Consider the following 20679-nt stretch of genomic DNA (forward strand, 5'->3'; position numbering starts at 1 on the left):
CTGGCTTTTAGGAAGCGAGTCACTACCAGGGGATGCTGCAAACGCGGGGCACTGAGCTCCGTTTGAGCTGCATTTCCAGCATCCACATGGCAAAACAAGGTTCTCTGGCAGCTGCCGCAAAGCCCTTCGGAAGCTACGAATCAAAACGCTGCATTCGAATGCCTGACAACTAAACACCAAGGTTAGAGATTGGCATCAAATGTAATTTGTTGCTATTCACCAAAAAACTTTGCAAGTGTTTCAGCATAAGCCTTATCAGCTACTTACAGCCCTATAAACTTTTATATCTCTCATGGAAGCCAGAATGGTTTTTAGTTTCTACTAAAGGAAACTTGAGAAAACCATCAGCAAATATTCGTTTTTAACACATTTTCTCTAGGCTGCATCAATTATACTGAGGGGAAAGAAAAAAAAAAGGGATTCAAGCTGTAAATCCTGTGCGCAGTCTGCAGTGAGAGGCGCTACTCCGAATAAGCCTTCAATTTTCAGCCCGTGAGGCAGGAGAAGACGAACATGACAAACTATCGACTCCTTTAGCCCGCTTGTGTTTCCCAACTGCAACATCTGAAACGGCCTCGTTTTTACAACGGCGAGCTGCAAAAGTGGCGCCTTGGCTGGGGAGAGAACCCATCCCCAGCAGATTGCAGTGTGCAACGAGAAGGACCAAAATCCCCGTGGGCATTTATGGGAACAGTGGGAATTGTGCATGCAAAAATCACCAGCCGGCCTACCCGCTCACCACCCGGATTTTGGCTCGTGCCTGCTCAGGGTTTGCAAATAGACCCTGCTCCGGACAGCAACATCTGCCTTGCAGAATCTTTCCATTATTTCCAAGTGGAAAAAAGATTTGTTCACCTTGACAAAAACAGCCACCAAGCTGGCGGGGGCTCTGCTGTCTGATAGTAGAAAGGAAGAATGGAACTGTCAGAGGCGAAGCCCGGGATGTCTCTGAAGAATTATGATGTTTGGAGAAGAGCAGTGCTTGGGAATGATGGCAGGAGGCTGGGAGAGATGGTTGGAGGGGAGAAACCATCCCAGCTGAAAGCTAGAGTTGTGTCCAAAAAGCACGATTTCCTTCAGCTGTAAGAAGGTCCCAAGTGGACCAGCCATAGGGGCAGCTGCTGAGCTGAAGAGCACAGATGGGAAGACCAAGACCCTCCTTTGCAGAGGAGCTGCAGCTGGCGGCTCTTCTTTTGAAGCCTCACATTCAAGACTCTCCACCTTGGACAGAAACGTGCCGTCTCGCACATCAATCTGTTTCCTTTTTGAAAACTTTCAATGACAACTTACTGGTTATCTAATTGCCATCCAAAGGCAGTGGCACTGAAGATTTGAGGAATATGCTTCCAGGGTGGTGCAAGCGCGCAACATCTGTTACCCCCATAAAAATGTGGAAGCCCTTTGGTATGAGCATAAACCTCACACGAACCCACAGGCCAAAGCTGCACGGGATGATCCGGCTGCCTGCATACACCATCGTGATTCTAGGTAATGGGGTTAAGGTGAAAACAGCCAGGAGACTTATCTGGAGATGACGCTTGCAAACATATGCAAACAAATACAGCACACTTTCCTGAAAACGTGGCTAATGAGATCGCACCGATTTTTACATGCACTTTGCCAAACTGTGCTTAGACCTGGGTCGAAGCAGGGATTTTCCAGCTAAATATCCCAAGTGGCATCACTGCAGCATGGAATAGATGAGCCACTGCTTATCTCTGCTCTTACCAACTCCAGAAAGTCGGTTTGGATCTACAGCAATATTGATCTGCAGCAGCAGGAAGCATCTCCTTTTCCATGAAAAGCAGAGGAGAGCTCTTCCAGCCCCGAGCAAGCGTTGGAGCGGCAGCCACGCGGGTGCAGAAAGGGCTCCCCAGCTCAAAGCAAGCGGTGAAGGCGCCCGCACCAGGACACACATTCCTCTGGCCGCCCTGAATAACGAGTGAGTGACAAGCGGCACAGGGCGGGCGCGAGGAAGAGCAAATAAACGAGCCGAAATGTCAAGTTAATAACCCCAGTGCGGCAGCACAGGATGGATCGGTAATTTAATTATCCTGCCTTGACAGCACAGGAGCTTCTCCACGGAGCCTTCACCATGAAAGTGCCTTGCAAATTCCACAAGTGGCACTTTCTGAAATTCCAGCCAAGTATTTTCTACTACATCTCATTGCAGAGAGAGGGAAGGGAATCCAGCGGATAAACAAACTCGGGAGCAGCTGCTGGCAAAGTCCTCGCTGCTCCGACCTCTCTTGGACAGTGTTGGCTACATCCAGAACTATTTTCAGGTGCAAAGTGTGCAGCTTTGAGATCACCGCAGCTGAATCGTTTTGCACCAGCTGAGAATTTGACCTTTTCCTTCCATGATTCTTAAGGCTTAAACACCTACAAAACATTTTGTTTTAAACAAGAACTTGTCTTTAGTCATAAATTTAAGCATACACGGAATGCTTTCGGACTCGGGCACACGCTCGGTGCGGCAGATGCTCCGTGCAGCAGCACTTGGCAGGACCATCGTGCTCCCACCACCATCTCCTCCCAGCATCTCCCCTGCAACAGGCTGCAGCAGGTAGGACAAATATGGGGAAAACAGCACAAGGACACCAATGTATCACTACTATCGAGCTATTTTAAGTAAGAAAAGCTGGGATGGAACTGTGGGGTGATGTCCTCATCTCTCTCCGCAGTCCCTATTGCGGCTGGAAAACCAGCAGCCCGTACGTATTTCAGAAATGCTTTAGCTCCCTGGACGTCCCAATACCCCAGAGCTCAAGAGCAATTTATCTAAAATTTATCTAATTTATCTAAAATGCAAGATGCCGTTTGGAGAGGAGGACAAAGAAGGAATCACAGAACCAAGACCTGAGCTGCCAGAGACCAGGACCGGGAAAAAAGGCCCTCCAAGTCACCAATAACTTTTATTAACTAGACAGAAAATTGAAGAGTCTCAAGTACAAATGGGCACTTCTTGGAAAATCTCCACAGTGGCAATTGTTTATTCAAGACCTTCACAAACCTCATAAAAAATTAACTGAATGTGCGTGGGGTAGGCCCATGGTCACAGGCGAAAGCCCACCAAGGGCAAGGGCCAAGATGCCAGCACGTCTGCCCCGGGACATCTGCTTGAGGTGACAGCTTTCAAGCCAAAGTGTCTCTCTACCCCATCAGATTTCCCCTGGGGACCTGGGTATAACATCCATGGAGCCTCTTTGTGGCCATCCCAACGTGATGGAGAAGTCAAACCTACTCTGAAGCTCCTCTGAGGCTGCAAGCCCAGGAGCACGAGCAGAGCGCGGAGGCCTGGGCTCCTCTCGGCACAGCCCCAAATCCCCGCTGGGTCAATCACACTCCTGGAAACCAGCCGTGAAATCAGCCCATTTCACTCGCATTGCTGCAGATTAAACCCCGGGGGCTCCCAGGAGGCCCGAGGGCCACCACAGGGAAGGTCAACATGGAAACCACTGAGTCGGCATTGCTCACAGGAGCATATTTGGTTGAAAATAGCAAATATGTTAACAATTAGGGAAAAGCTGAAAGGCGGCCTTGTTAATTAAGGAACTGGCTATCAGAGGACTCATTAAAAGCTACCGAAACTGAATGGTTGTTAAAATAAACATCCATTAATCTTAACGCGCCATCGGGAACACGCTCCTGCTACCTACCTCAGTGCAGGGGGGAACCCTGCAGCACCCACCTCGTGCTCTCAACCTGTGCCCAAAGTGTCATCCCATGGGACACCAGCCACCGGTGGGAGAGGTCAGGAGAGACCCGGGGCACAGAAGCACCCCATTACCAAGCTAGACAGGAACCTACCTGGTGGGGCCTCTCTCAAAGCCACGGGCAACCTCTCAAATAACCTGCACGTGAAGCCCTCCAGCAGCACCGGGAGCACTTCCATGGGATCAGAGCCTGGTAGGCTCTGCAGGCTTTCATATAGTGCAAGACTAAAGAAGAATTGTTTGGTAGCAAGAAAAAAAAAACCCTAAGAAAGGAGAAAGATTAAATCCTTTTTCCCCTCTGTGAACATTCTCTCGGACCTCCCGTCCACTTTAGTGGTCGCTGAATGGTTCCTCATCATGGCAAATATACTGGGAGCAGAGAGCCAGAACCAGGTCTACGTATTTCTTATTTCCTTTCCTGGCAAATTGTGTTTGAAGAGCTTGGAAAATTTTTGGAATGCCTGAAAATGCAGATATTCCCTAGTGGGAATTCCCAGCTCGTCCAGGATAAAGCCAAGGCAGGACAAAGCACCCAGACGCAGTGTTTCTTACCCAGCTGAGAACTGAAGCAGTTATTCTTTGTGTGGGACTGGAGTAAAAAGCCAGAAATTGATATTCTAAAGGTCTTTAAAAAAGAAAAAAAAATCCAGAATAATTAACACTTCATGAACAGTCAAAACAAAAGCACATTGACTTCCTTCCCAGTTTGAGCATTTACTTAAAAAACAAAAAGAAAAAAAAAAGCAAGCCTGTTATTAATTGTCCCGAAATAAATTCGCAGTTCTTACGCTGACGTTCAAATTAGCTTGCACAACAGTAAACATGCCCAATGTCCCGCGCGCCCCGGGCCGGGCGCGTGCCGCCGACACGGTGGCAATGAGGACGCCTGTGCGTGCGTGGCACCGAGCACCGGGCCTCAAAGCCACTTGTACTGTCATCCCCAAGTGCCTGGACGAAAGCAGTTTTAGTTTTAAGATCTGTGGATCTGGGGCCAATATCTTTCCAATTAATACCAGCGTATCTGAGATGAACAGCATCAGGAGCAACGACTGAAAGTCCTGAACGAAACAGATGGTCAAGAAGAGGGATCAAGAAGTTGAAGAGGAAAGGAACTGAGCAGAAAAGGGTTTCCTCAAACAGAAACAAATATGAAGAACCATGGAGGGTGTCCATCCCTCCCAGAGATGCCGTGGTTATTTGGGAAGCAGGAAGGCAGTGAAATGAATTGCAGTCACTCTCTACAGCTGAGGAACTCACTCTCTGAGTTGGGTTTAAGACAGTTAGCTGGTGCTACCCACCTCCAGCTGCTTCCAGAAACATCCTCCTTTCTCCTCTGTCACATATTTAAATGAAAAATCGCAGCAAAGGGACATTACAGTAATAGATGAGAGTGTTCTTATTACACAGTAATCTCTGTACTGATACAAAGCCCTTCCAAGTAGATGACTTCTGATCTGTTGACATGAAGGAACCAAGCAGACTACCAGCTCAGCTGGCTCTTGCGGACCATTCCAGTCTCCACAGCAGCATCAGGCTCCATGGACACATCCATGGTGGCTTGGGGAAGCAGGCAACGGCCCTGGGAGCTCAGCACAGGAACCAGGTCCCTACCCTTTGACCTGCAGGGCTGGGTAACAGGGACCCAATGGCAGAGAAGAAAAGAGGCTTTCTCCATCAGCATCAGTTTAATACTGACCTTGGAGCACCAAGCAGTTGACTAGAAACCTAAAGCAAGCTTCTGCACTGGTGTTTAGAAGTCGTAACGATGCTGATCCTGAGAATTGCTGGATACTTCAGCTAAATGAAGCCCACACTAAGCCAAGAGAAGGGAAACAATCACACGGAGGTAAAATACAATGGCACAAATGTCAAATAATTGGGAAGAATACAGAGAGGCAAAAAGCCAAGTGTGAAGTCTAGGATTTGGGAGCAGAAGGTGCAAGGCACACCTTGAAAATGTGAAAAAAGCACAGAAGTGACTAAAGGATTGGAAAGCCTGTCTTCTAAGAAAAGGAAAAGCCTTCTGCCTATGTGGAGAACAAAAGCTCAGAGATCCTGGTATTCCAGGTGATCTCTACACAAAGAAGAAGCAGATACAAAGAACTCGTTAGTGTGTGTTCATTAGTATGTGCAAAACCCATGGGGATGCAGGGAGCTTTCACCAGCACCAAGTCCTGAGGCTAAACGGAAGGTCCTCCCAGGGAGGACGCTGATCAGCACCGTTCTCTGGACAACATTAAGAAGGGGAAGAATTAATATGGATCCTTCCGGACAACATGATGAGAGGAAGCCAAAGAGCTTTCCAACAGGCATGACTTTCAATCGTTACCTCTCCAGATTTTGGAGAAAAACGGCCACGTGCACACAGAAGGCTTATAAAACCACCAAACATGGTCTCCAATTCCCTCTGAGGAACATCTAAGGTTTTCTCCTTCCAAACATCATGCACACACACAGGACGTGGGCACGTGATGCACCACAGAGCCATAAGAACAGTTTATGCATCTAAACTTGCACAGATAGAGAGAACTTATTTGTTGGCAGTTAACCACTTCATATTCTTAACATATCTGCACACACAATTTTATGGTAGGAACAAAATTCCATCCCTAGGACTATTAGCGTCCCATTAGGTATCAGAAGAGAGTAAGAAAGAGCAAGAAAAGTCCAGCACCTGTTGTGAAGAGCAGAGCTGAAATCCACAAACATCCCAAATCCCACTCCACAGCACACCTACAAACCCAGCTGCTTGCAGACATATCTGTATTTTGCCCATTTTGCAACATTAATTCTATCTACATTGCTAAAGGTTTGCTTTGTGGTACTCTTAATAAATTTCCCCCGCAAAAAAAATTGTTTGCGTTATGCAAAAAAGGCGAGAGCAGCATGGGGAAAGCGCTGTGGGCTGAGATCTGTCTCCACACTAGACATGAGCTGCCTGGAATGGGAGACGGAGAGGTGACTGACATGCGACTTCAGCAGCCAGGAAGATTGATGGTCACCTACTGATCTCCGGTGGTGGTAAGCTCTGTATTTGATCTACAGCTCTCTGAAGTCAACCCTAACATGGAGGCTAGTGCATTGGCTATGGACATGGAGAAAGGCAGGGGATTTGGCCAAAGTTTCAAACTGCACTGTTGAATTATAGGTGATTTTGGTTCATCTCCTGCCAAGGAGATGGAGGACCCTTTTAACCCAGAAATGAAGGTGGTGATGAGATGAATAAGATGGACGAGGAGCATTTCCAGTGCGGAGGCTCCGAGCACAGCCCAAAGCCCGTTAGGGAAGCAGGCCCTCAAGCTGGATCCCCATAAGGTCCTTCACATTATTTGAAAATAGTAAAATTCTGCCTTTTCTGAAAAGAGAAGCAGTGATGGCAGACACGAGGTGGGGGGGGGGTTTGTGAAAAAATGCACTTCACAGAACAAGTCCGACTGGCAATGACCAACCAAGAGGCCATGACGTCACTCTCACGTCAACACCCTCTGTGACACGTCCCCAAGCCCACTCTGCTCTCATGATGCAGGACACAGAGTGGGAACCAGTTACTAGGAATGAGACAGCGCCTTGCACTCAAGAACATGCACGTTTGAGGAATCAGGGAGAACTGCGATCTGCCATGCCAAAAGTGATCTGATGAATGATAATTTCTGGACCTAATGGAAAATCAAGGGCATCTGAAGACCAAAAGAGCAGTTGCTACCACCACCTAGGAGAACACCATCCTCGGACTGGGTGAGAGCTTTCAAACTCCTGCTAAAGTTCAGCAAATCCCATTTTTCTGTGGCTAACTTCCAGCAGTATCTGAAAACTGAAGGGGAGTCATCTTCAGAAGCAAACATTCATCACCCACATTCTCTTCCAAGCACGTCAGGCAAATCTGAGCTGCCAACAGAAGCTTAGTGGCGAGCAGACAAATAAAAAGACAAGACAAATAGAGCAATTATCCTCCCCACGCAGAAAACAACCACCAGACAACGCTGACCACTGCAGTCCAATACAAACCCTCACATTCCTCCCAAACGGGAAGAACCATGGCAGTTTAGCTCTATAGAAGATGGCCCAGGTCGGCACCTAGAGGGTATTTTGGACCAAGCTGGTGGGAGATGCAAACCCAGAGCAGCACAGAAGTCCTCATATCTTGGGAGATCTGCAAGAGCTTGGCTTTTTTTCTTTATTTTTTCCCAAAATATCACTTAATTGTAGAGTCACTTGCTTTATGGCAAGGGCCTCCCACCAGAGGCACCAAGGGATCTAGGCCAGCAAGAACGGCACGTCCCTGTTTGTAAGCAGCAGCAAAAACCTCCCCAGCAAAAGCACGGATCAAGGATTTTACAACCATGCCGGGGGATCCAGGACATTTGCCCTCACTTTGACTGTGCTGCCAGGGCCACCGAATGACCACCTAGTCTTCTTTGAGTTAAGAAAATAAATAAACAGAAGGAAGGGCAGGAGGCAGAATAGTAGTTTGCAACACAGCTAAGGCTGAATGTGGGACAGTATCTTCGAGGACCAATGGAGTATCTTTGAAGACTTACAGAGTATCTTTGAAGATTTACAGAATATCTTTGAAGACTTATGGGGGCATATACATAAATACACCAGTAGAAGAGGTGTTTTTATAGACAACCAGGTCAATGGCATGGAGCTCGGAGGTTGTCAGGTGAGTGCAAGAGGAAAAATCACAGGGGAGGAGCAGCTTTCAAGACCTGTGCCATCTTCCTTACGTGGAACGCAGTCCACCACGCAAATCCCCAGAGAGGGATTTTTGATGAACTCCTTGGTAAGGGCCAGTCGCAGAGGAACAGCCGTGCCCAGTGCGACGCCACTCCGACATCCCGGGGCCACTGCGAGACTTCCCGAAAGGCCAGGCTCAAATTGGAGCTGCAAATATCAGAGAGCCTGGCTCCAAAACTGGAATGAACAAGAAGGAGGAAAATAAATAAATAATATAATAAAATAAATGACATACTTCATCCTCCTCTTTTGTGGCTTTTATTTTCTTTTGTCTTCGCTTTGGGAATAACATTCTTTCCATCGGGAAGAGTCTGATTTTCCATTAAATACAAAGCAGCTGCCATTTTGGAAACAAAAAGTTGATTAAACACAGATTTTTTTTTTCCTTCCCCCTCCCTAACGTATAAGGGAGACCCATACTGGCTTCTGCGGATTTGCCAGGGCCGAGGGGCTGCAACTGTGGCAGCAGGAAGGCATAAGGAAAGTGAGCGCGCACAAGATCGCATCATCGCAATATGCCTTGAGCATCTACAAATCCAAGGCGAAGGATTCCCAGTTGTTGGATAGACCGGGAAAAAAAAAAGGAGGAGCTTGCAATGCAGAAACACTCTACCAGTGATCCTGAAACCACTGGCCTCAACATGATTTTCCAAGCGGGAGCCTCAGAGCCAATTACAGAGGAGTGGCAACCACTGCCGGGGCACATAGAACTCCAACTTCATTCACATCATTCCAAGCACCAAGCATTGCATTAAGTTCCAGGTTTAAATGCTTAGAAATGACACTTGAAAAACAGAGAAAGAGAGAAATACAGTAGAAATGAGCCTTACTGCCACCTTGGCTTTTGCCAATACACCAGGTTCCCCTTATTTATGGCTGTGCAAGGAAGCCAAGGCAGAAAGACCACGGCGATCTTGAGCAACACTTAAGGACCTGCCTTTTTAAGAGCTTTGCTTGCCCTCTTGTGCTGTTATCTCTAACCTAAGCTGCACCATCCAGGGAGAACATATCTCTATTTGATTCCACCGACCCTTACGACGTGCAGTTAATGTGGGTGCAATTGCAGCTGTTTCTATCACATTGCTATCGGCTCCGAATAATCAACCCTAAATCCTTGATGACTCCCAGGGCAGCTGCAATTCAGCTCCTTTAGCTCCTCTGAGCTTCTGCTTGGCAAGGCTTGGGTGCAGGGAACAGGTTTAATTCCCTAGGCTGAGGGTGGATTCCCGACTACCAAATTCCCCAAGCCATCCCCCGTGCGAACGGACACGCGAAAGGAAGCCTCAAGGAGCAGAATAAATCCAAGTTGCCACAATCAAAACATTGCCAAAACACACCAGGACAACTCCACAAAGGGAAGGCATTCCCGGGAGCATCTCACACCCCCAGGATTAAGGATTCATGGCACCGGGCATTTTAGCTGCAGTTAATTTGCAAAGTGCTGCAAGCAGACAAGAAACCAGGGCACTATGAGACACCTTATCTCACCAGGTCCTAGCTGACAAGGCTGAGCCTTCCCCCAGTCTAAGGAGTCAACACGAGTGTATTCCAACCTTTCCTCTTTCCTCAAGGCAGCCTATGTATATTGATTTGTTTTGTTTTGTTTTTATGTATTTGAAGTATTTTGGATTCCAGCGAGGCACGAGGAGAGCAGCAAGGTGATGCAGAGCCCCCAAGCCACGGCAGGCAGGCAGCACCGCGCAGCCATGCAAGCGCCGCTCAGGCAGCCCGTTTTCTGGGGAAGGGATCTACAGCATCCACATCCACAACAGCAAGCGGGAGCTTCCAGGACGAGCCACAAGCCAATCATCCAAGTCTTGCAAAAGCCGGAGGCTGGCTCGGCGCAGACCCTCGGATCAGCCCGACGCGGGCACGACCAGGGGACACGGGCGAGGAGCACCAGGCACGTGGCACGTCACAGGCACCAAGGGCTCCGGGGAGAGGCAGGCGTTGAACCAGAAGGCAGGTCCTGGAGGCCCCGGATGGGCTCCTCCACCAGCAGAAGGACCTTTCCTGGTTCAAGGTGCCCTCTCCGTGCGAGCAGGGCACGGCGACGGCACGCGGCACGCGGCCAGGTACTCACCGACATGGTCGAGTGGGCATCTGCGTCCCCCTGCGGAGGCCAACACAGGGAATTTTGAGTCAAGAGTGCCAAGCCACAATGGGTTTACACCCAGCCTCGATATCAGATGTTCTCTGAGACCTTGGGCAAACCACCAGCCTCGGCGTTTCCACCTGCGAACCGGGTGCGAGGAGCCGCCGAACCTCCCCAAGAGGCAGTGGGGCTGGAGCGGCAGCCAAACCTGCCGAGCTCCTTCCAGAAAAAGAGCCTTGGGTAAGCATGGACTGCACTTACTCAGACCTAAGCAGCACGATTTTGGGTGCTCAAGCTCTGGTTTTGGGCCAGTTTTGTTGCACGGGGGTTAAATGAGTGAGCGCCCCTTCCCATGCAGCCGAAGTCGTGGTTTGCCCAAAGCTTGGACTTTCAGTGTGTTTCTGCTTCTAGGCAGAGTTTTCCTCACTTTAAAACATTATGGAGGGACTTGGTGCTCGAAGAGAGAACTCCCGCAGGCGACTGCTGGCTGCAGAAGGAAAGCGGACGCTTTCCGAGCACTCTCCAGCCGCGGGAGCCGCCGGACCATGGGATGCGGTGCAGGGAGCCCGGTGTGGCGTCCCAGGAAAGGCACCCGCAGCATCTACACAGCTCCAGCCAAAATCTGCTCCTGCTGACTGGCAAAAACGAGCACAAAAAGGGGAAAAAAAGGGAAAAATCACCCCTCTTTGCCAGGCTTCGCACCGGAGCGCTGGGGCCGGGTTTATGTGATCGCTGAAGGATTGCTTCCCCGTCCCGGGTCGCCGTCACCTCCTGACCTCCCCTGATTACCTTGCAAAGGAGGTTATCGGGATACAAGCCTAGCAGAGGATTAAAGGAAACCTAAAATAAAAACACAGCCCACCCCTTTCTCCCCCCTCCCCAGGAAAACATCCTTGCTTTGTTAACCTGACAGCGCGCTCGAGGTGTTGACACAACCCTCCGTCGCTGCAAAGCTTAATGTCAACAGAGCAGCCTGTTCAGAGCAGCCCTGTCACTGCGATTTACATTAACTTGTCTAACGAGAAATAAAAACAACAAGCGGGCGGCCCAGCCAGCCGGCCCCTTTTAGTTTTTTTCAGGAGCGCTCGCAAAAGTGCAAGGCTAAAAAGGTGGATTTTGGAGGACACATCCCTTTTTTTGCAGAAAAGCAGCAGACCATCTCTTTTTTAAAAAAATATGTATATATATATAAAATACATATATAACAATTCAAAAATATTAAGAAAATAAGGCCCTAGAAGAGTGACTCCTGACGGCGCTGCCGCTTGGGAGGATGAAAATCCCGCGCATCACTGGGATGCAACGCGAAGCCTCCATAAACGCAGGGAAGAAGCCCCGAACTCCTCCTGTGCATCCCAGGGGCTGCATGGCGCTTCTCAGCGTGCGTGGACGTGCCCGGCGCCAGGCAGGTGCCCGGTTTGCTCGCTGCAATTACTGTCGTGACAGGAGGCGGGCCAGGCAGCTCCCTGCTGCTCCTGACTCACCTCCCGGGACTGCCATTCTGCGCTTCAAAGGAGGGGAAAAAAAACCTCCGGGGAGTTCAAACGCTGGGGGATGTTCAGACGCTTTGGATGTTTTTTTTAATTGCACAAATTCGGCAAACATGAATGTCCCCAGTTACAGGCTCTCCTTTCCTTGCCTTTCTCAGGAAGCTCCCAGCACTTGCATATCCTCTGCCACTTGTATTTCATCCTCTTGCGAGAGGGTCTCTGCCCCCTCCAACCCCTCTTACTCTTTTCTTTTGCAAGGAAGCACATCTGATGTATCTCGTACTTTTCCCAAGAGCCCTCTCATGTCTCTGCCTCTCTTTAGACGGCTGTGGGCTTTCACAAGCCTCACTTCCCGCAGTTCCTTCAGAAAATTCCTAAGAATTGGAACTTGTTTCTGAATAACGCAAAGGAGAAAGGGCCTTGGAAGAACAAATCAGCAGAGCAGCCAAGGGAGTTGGTGACGTTCCTGTAGGGTCTGGTAGCCCTGACTCATCCTCACATCACGTTGCCTGCAGGGCGGGTAGGAACCTGCAAGCAACGTGTAACGAAGGTGTCTCCATAACGTTCCTTAAAAGAAAATAGCTCTGAGATATATATGTATCTCAAAAAAACCCAAAGAAACCAAAAATCACTGACCTACCTCCCCTACGAACAATTTAAGGCAGATCTGCAGTTTCACAGACCTGGTTGTAGGACCTGAGGAACTTCTCTGCTGGAGGATCAGCCTCGCACCAGGCTTGGAGCTAAGGTGCTCTGTGCAGGTGCAAATTCAGCAGCACCCACAGGGTGTCCGGCATCCGCACCGGGGCGAACTGCAAGACGACCTGCTCAGCCACCGGGTCACTTCCAACCCAGTTTTGGAAGAGCTGCATTGATCTTTCTCTTTTTTTGAGGGGGGGAACCTAGTCGCTGCCTTCCCAATTTCCAAAATAATTTTGATTAATTCAGAAAGGAAGCATTAATATTGAAAGGAGATAAATCACCACGAGGCCATTTCACAAATCCCTGCGGGCCTGTCTGCCCTTCCCTATCACTCCACGCCAGTCGTGCTCCAGGGAGGAGCCTCCCCACCAGCCCCGAGCTCCATGGGACTTCGCTGAAGCCCCGAATGGACAACGCGGGGTTTCTCTCCATGCTGGGGGAGAGGGATGGAGCAAGAGACTGGCAGCATCTGCGCACCTGTGTGGCAAAAGGCAATGTACTCTGTGGTGCTTCTTGGGTGCCTCGGTCTCCGAGGACAACCCAAAGCACTTGGGTCACTTGGCCACTGTGTGACATCTAGCTAGGACACAGCAGGTCAAAGACTTGGCCATGGGAAACGGGCGCAGTCTAGGGGCTACGACACCTCCTACGATGGCTCTGATCAACACTGAGACATCCCCCACAACAGGTCAACCACAAAGAGGAAAGCCAGGAGGGTGAAATGCAGGAGATGGCTGTCAAAGGAGTCTTCTCCTCAGAGCAAAGCTAGGGAATGGTGTCCCCAGGAGTGTGCTGGTACCCTATAATCCCGGGCATCCAGCAGAATCAACTGAGCAACAGTCCAGGGAAAAGGGAAGGCGCTAGAATTGCTTTTTAAAATACGTGTTATCAGTGGATTTGTCATTTCAAACACCTCTTGATTGAAGATACTCATATGCCCACAGAACTCAGAACAAACCGTATGTATATACGTGTGTTTGAGCAAAAGTGAACCTGTTCTATCCTACTCAACAGGACTCACCTCCACTAACTGCAAAGAACAATATAAAATCCATTTAGCATTTGTAATAAACCCATAAAATGAAACTGTGTTTTAGATAGCAGGGAAAGGAAACAAGCACAAACAACTCAGAGCAACATCAGGCTTCCAGCAACACCACAAGCATTTGTAAATGCATCTGCAGCTGAGATAACGAGAAACAACCTATATCCTTATACTGGAAAGTTTTGAACTAATTACTGATTGGAGGAAGCTGCAGGTTAACATATGCAGAAGGTAGGTGCTGAGTGAATGATGACCCTGTTTCTAAGTGGTAGACTGGGATATTTCAGTCTTTCACACCTATGGAGGCCTTAAAAATACCTGTGAAGACTCTTGTTTGACGCCTGATTTCTCATGTCACACAGAACGGCTTGCTTGGAAGACAGATCTGCTCTGTCCTTGACACTTCACTGTATAAGGTGCCACTTGCACCACAGCCCACCAAGCCCGTGAGGAGCACAGAGCCAGCCCAGGGCCGCTTACCGGGAGGTGGGTGAACACGGCGAACGTGCTGCGCAGGAAGCCGATGAGATCCACCAGGTAGTCACTGGCTTTGCTGCCCGCTTCCATGGCCATCCAGTCGTAATCGGCCAGCTGCACGAACTGGTCTATCTTCTGATTCAGGTTAGTGTAAATCTCTTCCTCTGCGGCATGGCGAGCATCCTAGGAAACAAGGCAACATTATAGTTGCAGCTGTGCAGGACTGAATATATGCTGAGGAAATCGCAGCACATGGGACTGACTCAGTCCTTTCCATTAAGGTAGCTCAAGGCAAGACATTGGAGATATTCCAAAGCCACCGGGATAAAGCTGTGGGCAATGGGCTCTAAGTGACCCTACTTGAGCGACTGAGTTGGACTAGATGGTCTCAAGAGTCCCTTCCAACCTCAACCATTCCAGGATTTGGCAAAGATGCTCCTAGACAACTTGGGGCTTATCACAGCCCTCCAGGTCCTGCCAGGTCAGAGATGGACATGGTCAGCTTGGCCAAGCAGGACCTGGAGAGCAGGAGGACAAATGGAGGGTGGAAAGTGAGAGACCAGGAAGGGAATTTCCCATATGGAGAATGGCTGAGATTCACCAAAGAGCGGTGGAGATGGGACCCAAGCCCCAGGCTAAGGAGCTCTCTGTGAACAAGGCTAGGCACAGCTCTCCCCAACACAGACGCTGGGCTAAGCAGAGGGTCTCTGTCTTGCATCTGTTTTGTCCTTTATTTTCCACTCTCCTGGATGAAGAGGACACCAGAACTGAATTATTCCCAGCAAGCCCCTCTATCCATGGGGCAAACCTCACCTAACCAACTCCCCACCATCCCCTGGCTTTGGCACTTTTCCTATTGTCTGCCCTCTGGCCACAGGACAAAATTCAGACACTGCTGCACACTCTACCAACAGATACTCTCCAACAGCGTTTGTGCAGCAGCTGCCTGGGGGTTGCATGTCCAAGATCTCTCACCTTGAAGGTTGTGGTCCCATAGAGCTTCGTGGTGTGGACAGTTTCTGGAAGTACATTAGTGATATTGGTTATGAATTCCTCTAGAAACTTGCAGGATTTCTCCAAATGGGTTGTGTTAATAATAATCTGTACAAGCTGCAAATAAATAAATAAATAAAATAATGTAGTCAAACACTGTTTGTGCTCCTGAAGCCAGGGACATGCCAGATTAAGGCAGGCCAATTCATAAGAACTTCGGCATGAAAAGCTGACACTGTACAAACATACTATGCTCTGCTACACTCTAAGAAAGGCTGTCCTCCTTTAACAGCATAAGAACCTTAAATGAAAGATAACATTTTGGAAAAAAAAAAAGCATTTCCCATGACAGCCACTAATACCACAAAAGATTTTCTTTAGCTGAGTTTCCTATATTCAGCCGTCAATCAGTGCTCATTTCAGTGCAGCTCAAACACAAGCGGCTTACAGAGAAAAATGCCATGTCACATCACAGCACTCTGCGGGCTACTGAACCCTGAATAACCTGGATCTTGAGTGACACCGAACAACATTGCGCTGGGGCACTTCACAAAGGAACCACAAGGCAGCTTGGTGGCAATTACAAAGTGGTTTTACTTTCCTAAGGGTGGTGTGGGTGAGCAGCAGGGCTCACCCCGGTATCGGGGAGGTTATCATACCCCCATTAGCTGCACTTTTCTGTACGCTGTCTTCTCAGCTTCCTTCACATGGCATCATTAATTCCTTGCGCAGATACCTTTTATTCCCCAGGCAGACTGCTGTGAATATTTCGGGGTGTAATATAAGCTATGACAAAACCATTCCAACTAATTTCTAGATCAGATATCATGCCGAAATCGCTCTCTTACAATCACAAAAGGTATTAATGTCAATGCTCCAGAGTGACACAGCTTAACTGCTGACCGGGGGGATGGTGGTCTGTAACACCTCATCCACAGAAAGGACTTTGAAGCACTCAGAAATCATTTGCTTCCAAATTAGATGGAAACTGCCAACTCCCATGCAGCCAGAATGTCATTTCTTTGCTCTTTTTGCCCATTTTATCGTGTTACATTCCAGTACTTGAGTGCAGCAGTCACACAAACCCTGCAATAAAGCTACACAGTTGCAGAGGAGCCCAGCTCTTGGTAGTGCCAGACGACATAAGCAGGGGAAATGGCCACAGGTTGGGAGATTTGGCTTGGACTTTGCAAACAACAAGAAAGATGTTAGGAAGGTGGTGCAGCCCTGGAAGAGCTTGCCAAGAGAAGCTGCGGGATATATATTTTGGAGAAACTAAAGGAGCTAGAGAATAACTCTTGGACTGGAGACCTCCACAGGTCCCTTCTCACCAAGGCTTCTCCTATTCCAGTCAGTCCTTCTTCTAAGGAGATAAATTATGGTTTATCATAGAATCATAGAATCATAGAATGCTTAGGGTTGGAAGGGACCTCTAGAGATCATCTAGTCCAACCCCCCTGCATACGCAGGGTCACCTAGAGCACGTGGCACAGGACTGCGTCCAAGCGGGTTTGGAAGATCTGCAGAGAAGGAGACTCCACAACCTCTCTGGGCAGCCTGTTCCAGTGCTCTGTCACCCTCACTGTTAAGAAATTTTTCCTTAAGTTCCTATGGAATTTTTGGTGTTTCAGTTTGAGCTCTGTTTGTTTTGTACTTGGGCTCTGAATAGTATTACACAGGTAACTAAGAGGGTTTCTCATTTTGATACTTCTTGGATCAATTCTGCTCCTGATTTCTGCCTTCACATCAGAGGTTATTTGTTGGTCCTCGTGATTTTGTGCACCACTTTGCCAGTCCAGCAAGCAAGGCTTATATGAACCAGTCTCTTCTTAAATTGGGTAGGCAATTCCTCCTGCCAATGGACCATTTTGGAAGACCAAAATGTCAGAGGTCTAATTGCTTTCACTTTATGCCAGGGTTTCTACTGAGCAAGAACTCCCCAATAAATACATCTTGACCAGCTTTTGTCTGGATCGGGCATCAACAGGTAGCAGCTTTCTGATGTAGCTCGTCAGACAGCCTTGACATTGGGACTGTCCAGTTTCAGCTTCATTAAATGTTAGATATTGCCAGCTGTGCGACCTTCCTCCTAAACCTCTTTTACAATCATCACAACCTGCAGGTTGAGATCAGCTGCCAAACTTGAAGGCACAAATTGAAACACAGAAAATTGCACTTGACTCTAGGAAAACACTTCACTATAACGATGGCTGACCAGGTTGTCCAGAGAGTTTGTGGAGTCTCCATCCTTGGAGCCCTCCAAAGCCCAGCCGGATACAGTGCTGGGCAGGCTTCTCTAGGTGACCTCCTCGAGCAGGGCAGGAGGACCAGACCATCTCCAGAGGTCCCTGCCAGCCCCAAGAAGGCTGAAGTCCTGCGAGTGTTTTGGCTCTCTTCCACCACATGTCACAAGCTGTCCCTCTCCGGCTCCTTCATGTTCTGATCTTCAATTCGGAGGGCGGGGGAGGAAGAACCTTGTTGAGGTCTCCGAGGGAAACAAAATAGTAGCTTCCTTCCCCTCCCTTCTGTTGACAGAGGGTCATTCAAAATGTGGAGAGTGCAATTTGCTGCCCTGGTGGAAGCTCTTCGCTTCACTGAAATTTATTTCTTCCCTAGCAAGAGCCCTGCTTTCTGCAATGCTTTTAATCACTTGACAACAATCCCTGATGGCTAATTCCAAGCCACTGGGTACAAATTTGGTGGTTTCAGCACAGATGCTGTGCTTACTTTTATGCAATTATGAATTCACAGATCAGAGAGTGGCCTTGGTATCTTTAACAGCACATGTCCCCGCACCCTGCCCAATCTTCCTTCCTTCCCAGTTAAGCAAACAAGCACTCGGGGTGAGATATCTCAATGGCTCTAGGTCAGAAACCCACTTTCCCTTTGTTTTCTTTTCCCCTCTTTGGATGGGTCACTGCAGACAAGCAGGACAAACACTGGAACTATTTGGAGCAGAACTGGTAACAACTTCCAACATTCGCTGCTTGAGACAGCCCAAAATGACAGCAATGAAAAGTGGATTAAAGAGGGTAACAGACTGGTAAGGTTGGTACCTCGTCCACTGCTTGGAAGAAGATCCTGGAGCACCCAGGAGAGGTTAGGGCTGCCTTCTGCAAGAAGTTACATATTTCTCCGGGAAGTGATATTTATGCAAGACACTTAAATGCCTTTGGAATCCCTTTGCCAACAGGACTGCACTTGCATTTGATCTAGGACTCCTCAGTGCGTCCTCTAGTCCTTGTGCTCCGTGAAGCCACATCGTTCTGTGATTCTGTGTGTGATCATTTTCTAATATTTTTATTTAAGAGAGGGAAGGCTTTGAGAAACTCAGAGGAAGAAACTCTGTGTGAGGAATCACACTCTGTGTGATTTCATTTGGATGCACAGATCACTGGTTATGTGAGAAAGGAAAGAAGCAGGAGGGAACTGAGGCACGAATACTATTTTTCCTTAAATCCAATTAGAAAAGAAATGATGGTATTTCAGTATAACAGCGGGAGAAGTCACCCACACACTAGTAGCATCGTGGTATGTGGAGAGGACGGGAGGAGCCAGGGATAGCGTTGCATTCCTTTTTCTTCCTTTTTGGAAAGAGGCTCAGGAGAAGGAGGAGGAATTTGCCCCCAAGGAGCGAAGAAATGCCAGACAGCACGAGAAAGGTCTGAGGAAACGTCATGTGTCAACAGCTACTGCCACAACCGCCCTGAACACTCTGAAACTCACCTGCACAGGGCATTTGCAGAGATCACCACAGGTTTAGGCAATTACAGCTTCACTACTGCAACTGCATTAATAAATGCTCACTTAATAACAGCGCACAGAGGCCCCAGCAAGGCATCCAAAGAGGCTTGTGAGTCATCACAAACGTGCCCCAATAGTCACGATTTACCTGCATGAGGCTTACCAGAAACCTGAGCTTGTGCACAGGAAAAATAACAATCTCAAAACTCAAATATCAACATAGAGCTTTTGCCGAAACCACTGTGAGCATCATCTTTGGATAGGACCAGCCCCCGCACTACCAATCCTCTTAAAACTCCCACTTTTCTCCAGCACAAAACTGCCCTGGCGCTTCCTGGCATCCTCCTACCTGCCACTTCATTTCAGGGAAATAAGGCACAAAAAAATGAAAAATAAGGGAAAATCCTGACATCCACTGCCAAAAAGCTTCCTCTTTCCCCACACTCAAGGTGTTTCCTCACACAGGAATACCGTTGAGTTCCCTTGCTGCTTTCAAACCATTTTTCAGCCCGGCTCCACACTAACATCTTTAGGAGGTGTTGCAATGCGTTCAAGGGGAGCAAACTTTGCCGGGACCGGCAGCGCTCGGCGCGCAGCCAGGCCTCACCTCGGTCAGCCCCACGTTCTTCCTCTTAATGACGTTCTGCAGAGAGTTGCTCAGCGTCCGCGTCAGCAGCAGGTTTGTGGATTTTCTGATCATGTCATCAACTTCGGTGGAGCTGGAAAGGCAGAATTGAAGAGGAGGTTGGCAAAGGGCTTTAACCCAAAGCAGAAAAAGGCCAAGTGCCTGAAGCCCTCCTGACCCGCTGCCCATGTGCTAATAGATTAGCTCTATTCCCACCTTTTCATACATGCTTAAGTTTTGCTGATCATAAATGCACGCTGCAAGGGATCGTAAGTCTGCCTTGAAAACGAAACAGAAAACTCCCTCACCTTTCAAAAAAAAAAAAAAAACCCTGTACCACACATTGTTTTACTAAATCAGACTTGCAGACTCCTATAGGACATAAGTGGCTTTCGCCAGACAGTTGTGACTTCAGTATTGCTGCAGGCTAGGGGTTTGGTTTTCTTTTATTTTTGATGTTTTCATAGACAAAGGCTGTTAGAGGAGCTGGTATTTGCAAAGCAAAATTTGCAAAGGGTACTTGCCCTGCACACGCATACGTGCCAGAAGGTGCAACCTCTCCTTGTGGCGGGAGCTTTGGAAAGCAACCGGCACGCAGGCTGCTTTGCTCCGGCTGCCACCTTTTTTCTGGATGTTTTACTGCAGTTGGGGCTCTCGGACAAGGTTTTTCCAACGCGCCCCCCTACACATTTATATGGAACGTCCTGGCCTTCCAGCAGCTCCCAGGAAGAACCCGGCCGTCCCAAGGCCCTGCCACCAGACAAGAGCACTGTTTAATATAGCAAAGCATAATAAAAATCAAACCCTGTGAAAGCCTGGGAATAGTATTTATTTCTTTATTTCTTTTCTTTTTTGCAAGGAACTGTTTCAAGCCATGTGCAGGTCCAAAGGGCCCCCACAACGGCCCCGCGTGGCCACCGCGAGCTGGGGGACAAGAAGGGCTGCAAGGGAAGAGGGAAAAAAGAAAAAAAAAGAAAGAAAAAAGCAGCACTGCATTTCTCTATGCACTCTGTCCCCTGTGTGAACCGCACCAGGAAGCCAGGGAAGCCGCCACA

The 20679-nt window shown here is 48.6% G+C and overlaps 1 protein-coding gene across 5 annotated transcripts in view; it reads right to left on the reverse strand.

Moving 5' to 3' along the window:
- EXOC6B (exocyst complex component 6B) overlaps nt 1-20679 on the reverse strand; it is a 215576-nt gene that overhangs the window by 65897 nt on the left and 129000 nt on the right. For 3 of the 5 annotated variants that reach the window (XM_088536656.1, XM_088536657.1, XM_088536653.1), the window contains 4 exons: nt 19607-19718; nt 15238-15372; nt 14266-14445; nt 10537-10566 (listed from right to left, as the gene is read on the reverse strand). In XM_088536656.1, the coding sequence (XP_088392782.1) occupies nt 10537-10566; nt 14266-14445; nt 15238-15372; nt 19607-19718 (457 nt within the window). The remainder of the gene's footprint in view (nt 1-10536; nt 10567-14265; nt 14446-15237; nt 15373-19606; nt 19719-20679) is intronic. The other 2 variants (XM_088536658.1, XM_088536655.1) reach the window with 1 other exon arrangement.

This window comes from Tinamus guttatus, unplaced genomic scaffold, assembly GCF_059628265.1.
Source record: "Tinamus guttatus ecotype Peru unplaced genomic scaffold, ASM5962826v1 Tinamus_guttatus_pri_ptg000690l, whole genome shotgun sequence".
NCBI classification, from domain to species: domain Eukaryota; kingdom Metazoa; phylum Chordata; class Aves; order Tinamiformes; family Tinamidae; genus Tinamus; species Tinamus guttatus.